The 14,570-nt window shown below is 42.8% G+C and overlaps 2 protein-coding genes across 2 annotated transcripts in view; one reads left to right on the top strand and one right to left on the bottom strand.

Annotated features, from left to right (window-relative positions):
* Nucleotides 1-12,129, bottom strand: part of ARID5B (AT-rich interaction domain 5B) — a 178,794-nt gene extending 166,665 nt beyond the window's left edge. Inside the window, exons 1-2 of the mRNA XM_062214588.1 lie at nucleotides 12,027-12,129; nucleotides 11,323-11,577 (exon numbers count right to left, since the gene is read on the bottom strand). Of these exons, the coding sequence (XP_062070572.1) occupies nucleotides 11,323-11,577; nucleotides 12,027-12,047 (276 nt within the window). The 5' untranslated portion in view covers nucleotides 12,048-12,129. The remainder of the gene's footprint in view (nucleotides 1-11,322; nucleotides 11,578-12,026) is intronic.
* Nucleotides 1,490-12,886, top strand: LOC133775803 (uncharacterized). The gene is made up of 3 exons (XM_062214290.1): nucleotides 1,490-1,684; nucleotides 9,600-9,692; nucleotides 12,250-12,886. Exons 1-3 carry the CDS (start codon nucleotides 1,490-1,492, stop codon nucleotides 12,631-12,633), a joined length of 672 nt encoding a protein of 223 aa, XP_062070274.1. The 3' UTR covers nucleotides 12,634-12,886.
* The last annotated feature ends 1,684 nt before the right edge of the window (nucleotides 12,887-14,570 follow it).

The following is a 14,570-nucleotide window of genomic DNA, read 5'->3' as shown; positions in this document are numbered from 1 at the left end:
GCTTTTATGGTATCAATGTAATTATCTCTGTCTTGGCTTCAAGTAAGATGATGGAAATGAAGGTGAGGTACAGCCTGGGATCCTGAATTTCAGCTCGTGTTCTGGGTAATCACTGACCCTCCTGGAAGATTCTGGTCATTCTAGATTCTCCACTAGCGATTTTATAAAACTGATGCCCCTCTTCAACACCATCCTCTGGTGTAAAACAGTCACTGGTGTGACCCATCCCAAACCCATCCCAGGGAAACACTTGCCTACTTTTCAACAGAGTGGCCCTCTCCCCAAGGCAGCAGATCAGAGCACTGGGGCTAAGGGTGCTGGGTTCTATTCTACTTTTGTCACTTGAAAGCTCTGAGCAGCTGTCCAAGAATTTTCTTTGGTTCTGCATCTATTAAATAAAGGTGGCTGGACTCACTCTCCTCAATCCTTCAGTTTTGTATATCATGCAAGTCTATATACTAAAATGTCTATGGTACTTTAGACATTAAATAACCATAACAATGCTTGATCATCTTTGTCAATACCATGTGACCTCTGGCTCCTCATGTCTAAAACTGAACATGCCTGCAAATGGCAAAGCCAAAGAGCTCAGCCTTACCAATGATTTTTTAGAGTGTTTCCCATGAATTATTTCAACATGCCTTATATGCATGCATTTAAAAAATTTTTGCACTAAAATTTAACAAATTCCATTTCCATGAACTTTTTAAAGTACCTACATATATGTACATACTAATTGTTTGTTATTTTTCAGCTTTATTGAAGTATAAAGGACAAATGAAAATTGTTCATATTTATGGTGCAGAATGTGATTATTTGAAATAGGTTGTAAAATGATGACCATAATCAAGTTAATGAGCATCCATCTCCTCACAAAGTTATCCTTTTTGGGTCTGGGGTAAGATCTATTTTCATATCAAATCTGTATTATTAGCTATAGTCACCAGGCTGTATATTAGATCTCCAGAATTTAGTCATCTTAGAACTGAAAGTTTGTAGCTTTTGACCAACAGCTCCTCATTGACCCCACCCTATATGTACACATTTTTAAGACATAGTACTCTCTTTGAAAGGATACACAGAATTCTGGAGTTCTTTGTCTCCAGTTATGCTGTGTTCTTTCGAGCTGGTGAAACAACATGTGCTTTAATTAACAAATATCTGTAAATAATTTACTTGCTTTCCAAACAGACTAGAACAATGGGGTCAGTTTTCACATACATTTATCAAGCATGTATCCTGGGTCCTAAGCCAGGCTCTGGCATTGTTCAATAACTGTATCAAGCTGTCTAATTCTTGCTGCCCTCCTTGGTGAAGGTTGGGGGTAGGGGCCTGAAAATTCAAGATACAATAGTAACATCTCATTTTGTAAGACCCTACAAGGCAAGCATATAGGGTTCTCCAGTCCAAGCTCAAACTCTTGTGATGGAACCCTGGCAAAGTCTCCAAGGATTATGGAAGGGTGCCAAGTGTGAAGGGCATTGGAAGAATGACTGCAGGACACAAGCGTACTTCTGACCCCTGGCCCTCAGCCCCCGAGAGTATAAACCAAAACCCAGAAGGTGCAATGTATGAGTCCCACGAGTCAGAGAACCTAGGCTCTGCAGGGTTGAAACTGAGCACTGCACATACAGTGCAAAGAAAGACGTTAAATCAAACGAGAATGACTGCTCTAGGACTGGAGGCACTATTATTTTGAATAAGATTGAAAAGGCCAGAAAAAGCAATTCAAAAACATTTCAATTATGTATTTCCCAGAACTACATCTTTGTGCAACTAATGCAAATATTACCACCACAATAAAACTTCTTTCCACATAAAAGCATATAAAACAGGTTGAACAGCATATACTTTATATATCATATGCATATTTTTGACTATTAATAAAAAATTCAAAATCTATGTATGGTTTACTCTCCTAAGCAATACAGTAATTATGATTAAGGGACAAGCAGCACAAAAAGAGCCAATTTATCTTACTCGTGCTCAGGAATACTATTGTGTAACTAAGCAACTAAAGACAAAATATGGTCTAATTAATTCACTCCTATGCTTATTTAAAAGACACAATTAGAACATTTTTATTTTCCAGCTTGCACAGTAGCTCAACATGCTTGAGGGTGTAGAAAGCAAAGCCTATTATTCTCAAAGACAAGAGTTTAATGTTTAGTGCCACTGATCAGGCTTAAAACTCAACTATGGGGGTGGGGGGTTCACAGCCAGGATGTGCTGGGAGTCATGCAAAAGGAAGGGGGTGCTTACGGGGTCACTAGATGACTAGCAATATGTAGCCTCTGCTGCTTCTTCTCCTGACTGGGGTTCGGGGATGGAAATGAGCCCTTGAATTTGATGGTCATGTGTACAAGGACACATACCGCTATTTATACACAGCTACCAAGATCCTACAGAAAATTCACATAATTAATCCACCCATCCTAGTCTGCATGATAAATGTCAAATATCCATGTTTAACACTAATGGTGCATCTGATTTTAAAAGCAGAATTAATTTACCTAAGTATGTGCAAGAGATTGATGCCATTAGCATGATTCTAAAATACCTTTTTGATAATCACCATCATCTGCATGGCTCCAACGTGTTGTCAGCACTGATGCTCATAGTCCAGGGTGTGAGTGACACACTCTGAAGGCTAGGGCCCGGGTTCTAATTCCCAGCAGGACAGAGAGGATTAAAGTGTGGCCAGAAACATGCACCCTGGTGCCAGGGCACAGGAGCAGACTCTTCAAGAAATGCAGGAATCCATGAGCACATCTCTGAGAGGCACGGGAGTCCATAAGCCAACAATCGATAAATTTGTTTTAAATTTCTGTAAAAGCCAAGCCAATGGGTAATCACTAGCTACAATATTATTCTGAGTACAAGATGGCAAATATCCAACTACCCTGGCTATAAAAAATGACAAGTGAATGCATTTGATTCAAGCAATTATATTCTGGATATTGGTTAAAACTAGACTTTGATAAATGAGCCTCAGTCATCTATCACTAGACGCCACTATGAGCAATCGTATGCTTTATTAATAATTAATAACGAAGTATTTACATGTGTGGACTCTTGTACTTCATAAAAAGAACATTTCCTTAGTCTGTGCCTGACAATCTAAATGTCAAGAGAGGTTTTAATTGCTTACGGTTTTTGAATCACTATCAAATATGTGGCCTAGTTAAGACCATCTGCCTGGAAAACACGCCGGCTCACGTGAGCTGTCTACCCCCACTTGGGTGAGGAAGGACTCTCTTTTCACAGGTTGCCATCCCTCAGCCCTGGCTTTGTAATGGGCTCCTCACTTCAGATCAGAAATATACCCAAAGAAATCGAGATGCTAGCTCCAGTCTGATCATTCGGTCCTGAATATTTGCTCATTTATTTGGTGAGTACTCCCCAAATAACCACTTCACACGTTTTCACATCCTGACTTGCAAAATGACTATGGAGTTTAGGAGAGAAAGAAAAAGTAGGAGGGAGGGCCCACATGTGAGCGACTGATCAGCCCTCTGCCAGAAGGAAATTGAGCCCAGCTTAAGGAAGACGGGCTGTGGGCAGGTAGGTATTTCACTTCTGTGGCCATTCAGATCAACAAACACTGAAGGCCTTGGGGGCTGGGAGGTATTTACAGCGGACCTCTGTGGTCCTGAGAGCAGCTCCTGTGGGCAGGGGGGTGGCAAGGCAAAGGAAAAAGAACGCGGGTAGTTACAAAGTGCCAGGTGCTCTAGTGGTGGAAAACAGCCCCTGGACTGCAAGCTCCCCGAGAGCAGCCATTCTTGTTTGTGTCGGCCAGGCTGGACTCCCAGGGCCTAAAATAGTAGGTGCTCTACAAGTATGGGTCCAGTGAATGAGAAATCAGAGATGAAAACAGCACTTTCTAGTTTCCAGAAAGATCATGACAGGCTACAAATAGTGATCTTAATCTCCAGGCTAACTATGGAACACAGATGGAGAGGGTAATGGCTCTGACCAGGGCTTGTCTATGAGGGTAGGCTCCTCTGTGTGTCCCTTGAGGGCTAGGGCCAGTGTCTTTCATCTTTGTAGCCAACAGCCAAACACACAGTAGGTCTTCACATCTGAGGAACTGAATGAATGTTTTTTCCATAAACACGACAATCATGAGCCTTCCTTTGAACACATATTACATGTAGTTGTATTGCCAGTACAATTTACCCAAGTGCTATATAGTGTCCCATATTGTTTTTATATTTTTTAAATGTGTTGACCTCATGTCCCTATCAAGAAAAGGGGACAGATCACAGTGTTTTATATGTCACTTCACCTAGCAGAGCACCAAGCTCATGGTTAGCCTTCAGCAAGTAGTTTTTGATTAACTCAAGATAGAAAACACCAATATTGGCTGGAGTTTGGATCTTAACCGTAAAACATAATTTGAGTGGGGGTGGGCCTTTGGCCTGGTGGTTGAGACATTGCTTGGGATGCCCAGGTCCCATCTCTGAATGCCTGGGTTCAAGTCTCCAGCTTCCTGCTGGAGTGTGCCCTGGGACATGGCAGTGATTGCTTGGGTACTTGCATTCCCATAGCCTACATGGGAGGCCTAGGTTGTGTCCCTAGCTTTTGGCTTCAGCTTAGCCCAGCCCTGGCTGTTGTGGACCTGAGGGAAATGGACTAGGAAATGGGAGCTCTATCTATCTGTTCCTCTCTGCCTCTCAAATTATTTATTTTCTTAAAAAAAAAAAAAAAACCATAGTTTAATATATATTTCACTCATTCCCAGATTTTACAATCCTAGACCCAATATTGAGTTGTGTATATTAGGAGGGGTCTTTTAACCAGTTCATGGGAAAATATGCATTATATTTTTAAATTTTTTAAACATTTTTTATTTGCTGGAAAGGCAGAGAGTGAGAGACAAAGACAGACAAACAGATCTTCTACCTGCTAGTTCACTCCCCAGATGCCTACAGTAGCTGGGGCTGGGCCAGGTCAAAGCCAGGAACCTGGAACTTAATTCAAGCCTCCTATGTGGGTGCAGGGACCCAATTACTTGAGCCATCGCCTGCTGCTTCCCAGGGTGTGCATTAGCAGAAAGATGGAGTTAGGAGTGCAGCTGGGTCTTAATCCCAGGCAATCTTATATAGGATGCTAGTGTCCCAGCACTGTTTTAATTGCAGGAACAAATGCCCACCCCATGTGTTACCTTTTAATTCCATTTTCCACAAACATTTTATGTACTCTCATATAAATGTTAAAAACATATTAGTAATGCTACATTTTTTTTATATTACTGGCTCTTATAGCCAACTCAAGTTGGAAAGAGAAGCAGGTATACACTCATGTACCTTCTTTCAGATCAACCCCAAAGGCCAGTGGTCTACAAACTTTCATAAAAAACTAGATAGTAAGTATTTCTACTCTACAACTATAAGGTAACTGGTAACTGTCAAAAATACTCAGTACTGAACTCTGGAGTTCCAGCCCAACAGCAGGTGAAAACAATGCAGAAACAAATGAGTGTAGCTACACTCCAATAAAACTGTTTACAAAATCAGGCAGTTGGACCAGAGTTAGTCCCTAGTTGGTTGAACTCTGTCACAATGCAGTAAGTTCTCTCCATATAATTCTTTATCTGTTAGTAAAAGGCCTGCCAGGTAGAGAGTGAAGATGTTCCTTTTCTTGACTTTAGATGATTACTAAGAATAAATTTAGAAAACTATTATGTCTGCAACCATCATTCATTGAGCTGTCATGCCAAAGTGGTATGCTGGATGTCAGGCCCTTTTCCTGGTTAGCTCTAATTCTCACAGTAGAGATCATTAAATCCATTTTAAAGATGAAGAAACTGAGACTCAGAAAAGGTAATGCATTATCCAAGCCAGTGAGATCATTTAAGAGGACTGAGAAATCATTAAAAATTCAGCACATGAATACAGACCAACTACCGACTATCCTCACCACCATGAAAAAAAAAAAAAAAAAAAAAAAGACAAGGCCAATCCAGTACACCTTCCAGATTCCAGAATGAGTGTGCCTAACCCTAGATATGATCAAATCAGATAATCTATGAAAAAATCCTGCTGATCCAGTTGGTAGTATACCTCAACAGTAAGCTGTAAATCCTTAAGAAGACTTTTTGGTGACACAGCTAAACCCAACATACATAGAGGAAAGACGGCCTGGATTGAAAGGACTTGGATGATCACATGTTCTAGCAAACTAATCTAGGTGCCACTCTCCCACAGAGAAAATCTTTCCCTAGTAAGGTGTATCATAGTGAGCTCACAATTCAATGAGAATAGTAACATGAATATATTAATGATAATAGTAACAGTCAATAATTATCAATTTACCTACCAAATTCCTACCTCAATTGTAGGCACATCACATATACTAACTTATTTAATCCTTTAAACAATCCTAGAAAGTACTGTATTTCCATTTTATAGATGAGAAAACTGAGGCACAGAAGTTCAGAACTTGCCCAGCATCACACAGCCACAGCAGACTGTTTAAAACAGTCAGAATTCTGGGGCTGGTATTTAGCCTCGCACTGAAGTCACCTGCGTCCCACAGCGGAGCACCTGGATTCAATTCACTGCTCAGGCTCTTGGTTTCAGCATCCTGCTAATACAGATCCTTGGAGACAGTGCTGAAGGCTCAAATAATTGGTTCCCTGCCACCCACATGGAAGACTTGGATTGAGTTCCTGGCTCCCAGCTTCAGCCCTGGTCCAATCCCAGCCACTGAGAGCATTTGGAAAGTGAACTAGAGAATGGGATGGGACACCTCTCTCTCTCTCTCCCTCTCTCTCTCTTTCCCTACCTCCTTCTTTCCTTCCCGGTCTTTCAAATTGCAAATTTTTAAAAAAAATGAGTTTTACAAATAAAATATTAAAATTCAGAATCCTGGACCCTGAATGAATGGAGTTGATCTTTATAGGGGCCCTGGAATATGCATGCTTAGCCATTTTTAACTGAAACGGTTAGGGTGGTGATAAAATATTAAAATTCAGAATCCTGGACCCTGAATGAATGGAGTTGATCTTTATAGGGGCCCTGGAATATGCATGCTTAGCCATTTTTAACTGAAACGGTTAGGGTGGTGATAGCCAAACTATTTTGCGAGATCAAGCCAGGACTGCTTGATCTTCCCTCTGTGCCATCATTAGCTGAGCCATCCACACTCACAGTTGCAGGTAACCAGCAAATCTTCTCATAAAACCCAAGCCATGGCTAGTCAGGCTGAAATCCAAGCTTGTACATCTACCTTTTCAAGTGGGTATACTGCCAATAGATTAAGCACTTGGCAATTTGAAAATGAATATAATCAGAAGTTACCCAGTAACAGGACCAATTACCCACCTATTTTGCCATTTTCCTGCTCTGAAGAGCTCCTGGCTGAATGTGGCAATTGTGGGTAATTACTGAAGGCACTTAAGTCCTTGCACATGGTCCTGCTATTCACTTTCATGGTAATTTAAGACAGGATCACGATTGGGTCCAAGAATTTCCACGGAGACCCAAAAAGTTATGTTTTACGACTGTCTATTAAGTTCAGAATATCTAGAGCTACGACCACTATAATCATAACTGTGTTCTATTTAAGCATTTTACATATATTAAGTGCTTTTGCCTCTATAATGCCCCTTGATGTCCACAAAGAGCCACAGACATCCTTACTATCGCTCCCACTTTACAGCTGAAGAAACCGAGACTCAACGCATGTCTGACTGTTGAAGGTCAAACAGTGGTAGCATGAAAACGTGTTGCTTCCAGAAACGCTTCTCTTCAGCACTGGTCACGGGCACTGTTAGTATATGACAGCAGCAATGCAATGTAAGCGTGCAAATCATCACCGTCATTATCACAACTAACGATAAGCTGGTAATGAGGACTACGAATTACTAAAACAGAGTTACTATGTTATTTTTTACTGGCTAGAATTAGCTGAAGTTTGTAGAAGAATGCTTTTACTATGTAAATATCTGATGGCCTTTGGCAAAACTGATTGACCAGTGGCAGTTCTAAGGGACTGCCCACATGAGTTCATGTTTATAGAATGATGCATTCAAATGATGGTTTCAAGGAAGGTTTTCATTGGGAGGAAAAAAATAACTAGCCTTAAAGTTTAAGGACTGACTGGGTTTAGACTTGTGACCTTTGACCAAACTACAAAACCCTTCCAAGGGTTACGTTCCCATCTGTAAAATGGGTATAGAAAGCCCTGCCCTATCTAGCCCCATATAATTATTACTACAAGGATCAGTGAGAAAACATTCCCAAAAAGGGTTCTGCAAATCACAGCAAACCACACAGGGACGCTATTTCTAATCTTGCACAATGATCATTTTCCTGCTTTTAGAACTGACGTCTTTATTTTTCAAGAAATTATAAAAAAAGAAGAAGAAGAAAAAAGGCAGAATGATTCTCTTAAACCAAAAAAAGCATTCTGAGTCCTGGCTGTCCTTTTGAAATGGATGCTGATGTCAGCTCAATCAAGAAATTATTAACCTCCATTTGGTTACTTAAAATAAACTGTACTGGCTGATTAAATGTGCTGAACATTTTCTCCAAGCACATATTCACCAAGAAACCTTTCTCTCTCAGTTACACATTGCAAACGGCAAATGCATCATTCAAAACTATTTAAAATCAATAATAAAAATCATTTCAATGTATATAAACAAGTTAATGGAGTAAGTGAAAACAAAGCAAATTTCTTAACGCCAGGGCCCTGTTGCCCCCTCTAGGTGCCAACAGTAAATGCTGGTTTCTGTGGGCTCCCCTCCAGAGAAGGCTGCTGCTTCGCTGCTAATGAATGACTAACTTAGGCCGGGGGAAATGACATCACCAGGGTGGAAAACCGATCTGCATTGGGAAACTTTCTACCTGTTTTACATTTGTCACAATTATTTCGCACAATGCAGCCGGCATTTGCATAATTTTGAGGCGTGTCATTATCTCAATTGAAAATTGTTTTAATATGGCTGAATAATTCACAATGACATCAGCCAAAGTCCTAATGAAATATACAAGTATAATCATACAGCTAATTACCAGCCGTGTGAGCATTAAAAAACAAATCATGCATAATATTAACCGATGTATATGCAGCTGAGGATTATAAATAGAGCCATCTCCCTCCACAAACCCCCTAGAGTTTACTTTTAAATGGCAAGATTAATCTTCTCAGGTATGGCTCGTACAGCAGTGACAAAACGCACAGATCATTACAATGGTTCGCTGTCAATTCCCCATAATGAACAATTAAAAAGAAATCGTGTATTTAAAAATATATCTATTCACTGTCAACAGTTGTAGAAGATGAAATCTTAGGAGACTATGGCTTTTATTCTTCAATCAGAATCCACTATTTAATTACACCAACAGAAATTAAAATTAGACCACGTGGGGTCAATGTGGGGTCTTTAAAAATATTCCAATTCCAAAAAAAAAAAAAAAATGGGGGGGGATGACCACAAAATATCCCATAAAACACTAAATAATTTCCTCCTGGGTTTAGTCAGAAGTCTATTAGGCACCAGCTCTTTTCTGGATATTTAATCCTTCCCTTTTCCAGATCACAGGCCATGCTGAAGTAATAAATTTGAAAAGCAAATAATAAGAAATCAGGAGGGGGAGGGGGAGGAAGACAGCTGCGCAGGAAAGTTGTTCGGGGGAGGGGCCGAGCGAGACCTTGGGAGGGGGACGGAGCTCAACCTGTTGGTAGGTTGCCGGATTTTTCACAGTATTGCTAAACAACACGTTTGTAAAATTGCAGGCGGACGTCGGGAAATATGAACGTTTAAAACCCCCAAGCTGGCCGGGAAAGGCGGCGGGGAGTGGGGAAGGGCGGGGGGGGGGTGCGGGAGGGCGGCGGGGGGAGCCTGGGTGGGGGGTGCGGGGAGGTGGGAGGGGCTTATCTCCGAAAAGGCAGATTCGGGGGCGAGCGATGTGGCGAACTCCGGTAATTAGGCAGCGTAGACCACGGAAGGGTAACTCGATCCTGGGAAGGGGGAGTGAACCGGCGATGCCCAAAGTACCACCAACTCCGCGAGCCCCGGGAAACCTGCGAGCACGGGCGGCCCGGAGCCCCGGGAGGAGCGCATCGGGGCACCATTCATTGCCCACAGAGCTCCCGACGCCCTACCTCGAAAGCTCCAGAGCCTGGCACCAGAGCTCGCTGCCCTCACAAGTCTCAGTTTGATCACCCTGCTCTCGCTGTGGCAACACAAAAGCCTTGCCAGGCGGCCGTGCGCCCGCCCCTCCCCGCCGCGCCGCGGGCACGACTCCCCAAAATAGTTCCCCCGGCGGGGGCACCGCGGCGCTGCGGTCGGCCGGCCCACACCGGGGGCCCGCAGGACTGCGGTCACCCCGGACACGCCGGAGCCGGCGCGCGGTGACAGCGGGCTCACCTCCCGCGTCCTCGGGCAGCGCGGCGGGGGAAGCGTGCCGGGCAGGCTGGGTCCCTCCCCGCCCTCCCCCGGAGCGCCGTCGGGGCTCGCAGGGCGCCGGGGCCGGGGGCCGGGGGGCGAGCACACACCCCTCGGCCCTGCCTCTCCCCGCACACCCCCCGCGATCGCGCTGGAAGGCGGCCCCGGTGCGTGGAGTAATTGAAAACTCCAACATCAAATGGCTTGTCGGGGGGAGGGGGAGTGGGCGAGAGATAGTTGTTAATGCTTAACGTGTTTGTGCCGGTTACACGACCGCTTTGAAATCCGCCCGGGCAGATCTGCAAGTTATTTGAATGTATTATTCCAGTACCTGTCATTTATCACTTTATTCAACACGTCTTTGCCAACTCAATAGCTTTTGATCTCATTCTGCCTCCATTTCGTAATTTCCGCCCTCTTAAACATATCAAATACTTACTTTAAAAAAAAAAAAAAAAAAGGTGAACAATATCGAAACCCACCGAAAGAAATCCACCGGGCCCCGATCGAGTCAGACTCGAAGGTAAAAATTTTTCAAAAGGCAAAAAGAAAAAAAGAAAAAAAAAAAAGAAAAAGAAATACAAAAAGCATGTGATGTTCCAGCGGCAGTAGCCGGAGAGCGAACGATCACACACACACACACACACACATACACACACACCCTTGAACAAAACCCTTCTCGAACAAGTTATTTGATCTTGACTAAAATCAGCAGTTGGATCCTCTTTGTAAAGCTGACAGCCAAACTCTGACAATGGCAAAATACTCGAGCCCCAGCTAGTGGCGCTACCCCTTTAAAAAAACAGTCGATCCTGCTCGCCTGCAGAAGTGAATACAGTATTTTCAAGCTTGCCCTGTAATAAGCATTACTTGGGGGGGGGGGGATAATAAAGAAAGAAGAGAGGGAGAGATAGGTTTACCACCTCGCCATGGTCGCTATTTCTGCCCTGGGGAGTGTCTTCTGGGAGGAAATAAAGTTTAGAGCTGGATAAAAGTTGCCGGCTGGTCCTCTCTTCCCACAACAGCTGGAGCTCCGCTATGCAAATCGGATCCTTTGGCGTACATCTTACAAAGAAAAAGTCGCCAAGGGACAAAATTCTTGGTTTGCCTTCAAGGTGGAATTGAAAAGCCTTGTAGAAAATGTAAGGTCCGTGCAAGCCACACGGTGAGCCGACCCACTGCAGGGGGAAAAAAAAAAGCACCAAATAAATAATGTAGCCATCAGAGCACAAACATCTATCCCCAGACACATTTACACACAGACATCCACACTCTTAATAAGACGAACCCACAGATAGAACACTGGGTGGAAACATAATAAAGCCCACAAATTTTCTGCCTCCCTAAAAAAGAAAAAAAAAAAAAACAACAAACTCTGAGGCCCCCCACCACCTCCACCCCCCCACCTCCCCAATCTGAGGCGGTGAAATTACATTATGTATGTATGATCGGTGCAGGGCTTTTTTTTTTTTTTTAAACAATAAAAATGATTTTGGTGGATGTAGAGGATAAAAGTTTGGTGAAAAGTTTGTGGGGGGTGTGGGTGGGTGCAGAGGTGTGGGTGAGCTGGGGGGCCGGGGGGTGCCGGGGGGTGCCGGGATCGGAGGAGCGGAGGAGAGCGAAATACCTGGAGTGAGTTGGGCTCCATCTCGACGTTCTGAATTGATTGAACTCAACATTCTCTCCAAACTTGTTGGCTTGAATGGATTGCATCAGGTCCTGGCAGGGAAAAGCATTCTCTGCCTTCAGTCGGCGTAATGTCTCAATATAAAACTGAGCTCTTGCCTCCCCTTCGGCACCAAAATGATAGAAAATATGTCCTAATATTTCTCTGACGACTCAATTTTCAGCTCCTGTCAGAACGATGTGCCTTTCCCGCCGAAGATGAGGTGATCAAATTCATAATCGGAAGGAAGGCTCAGTCCGATCTCGGCGGGAAGCGGATGGATCAAGGCAAAAAGCGGCTAGGAAGATTTGTAAAAATAAATTCCACCCTAAAACTGCTGGAAGATGAGATCTCCCTCTTTCCAAAAGCGCCTGTCTGCGTGGATCGTCGGATGAGATTTTTGGAGGAGACGAGGGCTGGCGAGCTCTGCGGTGTATCTGACAGGACCTGCTTGTATATGTCTAATATAAAGAACATTTCCTGCAGAGATTCCGGGGCGCTGCTCCTCTTTCTAATGCTCCTTAGCAGATTTGCTGTTATTAGACATGTAGATTTGTTTGATAGTTAAATTACGCTTCCTCACTGCCATGTTTTCGAGAACTAATCTGTTAAATTATCTTTTGATGCCTATTTACATGGAGGGGAAAGTGGGTTATCGATTATATAAACATATAAATATTAATGCATTTGTTCGCTTCGCAAAAAAAATACTAAGCCAAAAAAAAAAATAACAGAAAGACAAGTGAGCAATGCACACACATCTCAGGATTTTGCAAACAATATTGAACGGACAGCGACTGCATTTAGGGACTGGAACAATAAACGATGCATGATAAATCAATAAATGCGAGCAGCGAGTCTGCTCTGAATATGAATTCAGGCTCCCGGTTCTGCTGTGCATTCTTTAATTTTGAAGTATATACACTAGTACGTGTTTACAATGCTGATGGACGCCAAGGGCGCTCTCAAATGATAATGTGTTTATATAACCCAGCGCTACAGGAATAATATACCGACTCCTACCCCACCCCCAACCCCTCCCCCGCCAAAAAAGGGAGGGGAGCTTCCTCAATAATAGTTTGAAACTGAAAAAAAAAAAATCCATTTGCAAACTAGTTAAATACAACCAGAAATTAAGCTGTTGAAAACCGGGGGCATGAACCGTAAGACAATAAAGGCTTTAAATGTGTATATTTATTGTTCTGGAGCCCTGGAGCATTGCGAGGTTTGCATGCACGGCTATTATGCAAACACAGAGAAACTTAAGAGCGACAGAACAAGGAACAGGCAGAGACTGCAAAGCCCTCGCTCGCTCCGACCCAGCTGCCGGTCCTCCGCCAGGCTAGATTGCATTTTCGCAGTGTTGATGTAAAATGGTGTACTCGCTTCCCCCACGTTCCCCCACCCCCTTCGCCGCTCTCCTCCCACTCCTCCCAACACACTCCCTCCCCCCCCCCCCGCTCCCACCCCTGCCTCGGATTTTATTATATTGGCACCAATCTTTCCAAAGTGGGTCTGGCATGCTAAAAAAGTAAACATGTACTATATGGGGAATAAGGTCTGTATAGTATGACAGTTGAAACTTGATCTGTGATAAAATTACAGGATGTTGAAATTACTAGTAAGCTATTTTTAACGCTTTCGCAACGTTTCACCTCTAGTCACAGCATCTAGTTGAAACAGGATTACTTTAATGAAAATTATATTCACATGGCTGAAGTTAATACACCCGGCAGAGCACAAATGCCTCATATTCGGTGACTTGAGGTGGAAAGACCCTCTGTGTGTATTTTTATGCCTTTTCATAACGTCTGCCTCCGCTGCAGTAAGAATTAGGGCACTTAACATTATCTAAACCACATTTTTGATTCAGAACATGGGGAAGTAATAAAAGGCTAGATCTATCTCGTTTCTATACACACAGAGATAAACGAAAGAAAATGGCAGATCTTCCAATTACAATAAGTAATAAAAGCCCATGCCAAAGAGCCGGTATTCTGAAAGCTGTCGAAAACTATTTTAATAATTTAAAGTAATATCACAACTCTGCACCATGGAAGACGACGACAATGTAACAATTCACAGTCTTCCATCTTTTGCATTAGCCAAATTATGACTTGCACATCACTCTTTAATTATCTTCCTTGAAATTTCATCTGATCTTCCTATTTTATAAACATGGGTTACAAAGAGAAATAGCAGCTCTCTTGCGCCTCTCCCTCTCTCTCTCTAACTTTTATGATGCATACTGCAGACATTTGATTAGAATAACCCATTTTGCTCATTTTTAACATATGAATGGACTTGACTGAAGGGCATTCTATGTTTTTTTTTTTCTTCCAAAAAAATTGATACGATATGCCTAAGGCTTCTGTTAGTCTCTGTCCTATTCGGGTAAATATATACATCCAGTTCAAGAAATCCTATATTAAAAAAAATTTGAGTTGCAGTATTTTGACAAGATCTTATTTGAAATCCACTCTGAGTCAGTTTCCTGTATGACCA

The sequence above is a fragment of the Lepus europaeus genome, chromosome 17 (genome assembly GCF_033115175.1).
Source record: "Lepus europaeus isolate LE1 chromosome 17, mLepTim1.pri, whole genome shotgun sequence".
In the NCBI taxonomy this organism is placed as follows: domain Eukaryota; kingdom Metazoa; phylum Chordata; class Mammalia; order Lagomorpha; family Leporidae; genus Lepus; species Lepus europaeus.
The sequence above is the reverse complement of the archived record's forward strand: the minus strand, read 5'-3'. Positions and strand labels throughout refer to the sequence as shown.

Coding starts and splice junctions, on each gene's coding strand:
- LOC133775803 (XM_062214290.1), top strand. CDS start 1,490: ATGACTGCAGGACACAAGCGTACTTCTGACCCCTGGCCCTCAGCCCCC. Junction 1,685..9,599: donor TGACTGCTCTAGGACTGGAG/GCACTATTATTT, acceptor ATAAGAAATCAG/GAGGGGGAGGGGGAGGAAGA. Junction 9,693..12,249: donor GGACGGAGCTCAACCTGTTG/GTAGGTTGCCGG, acceptor CTCAATTTTCAG/CTCCTGTCAGAACGATGTGC.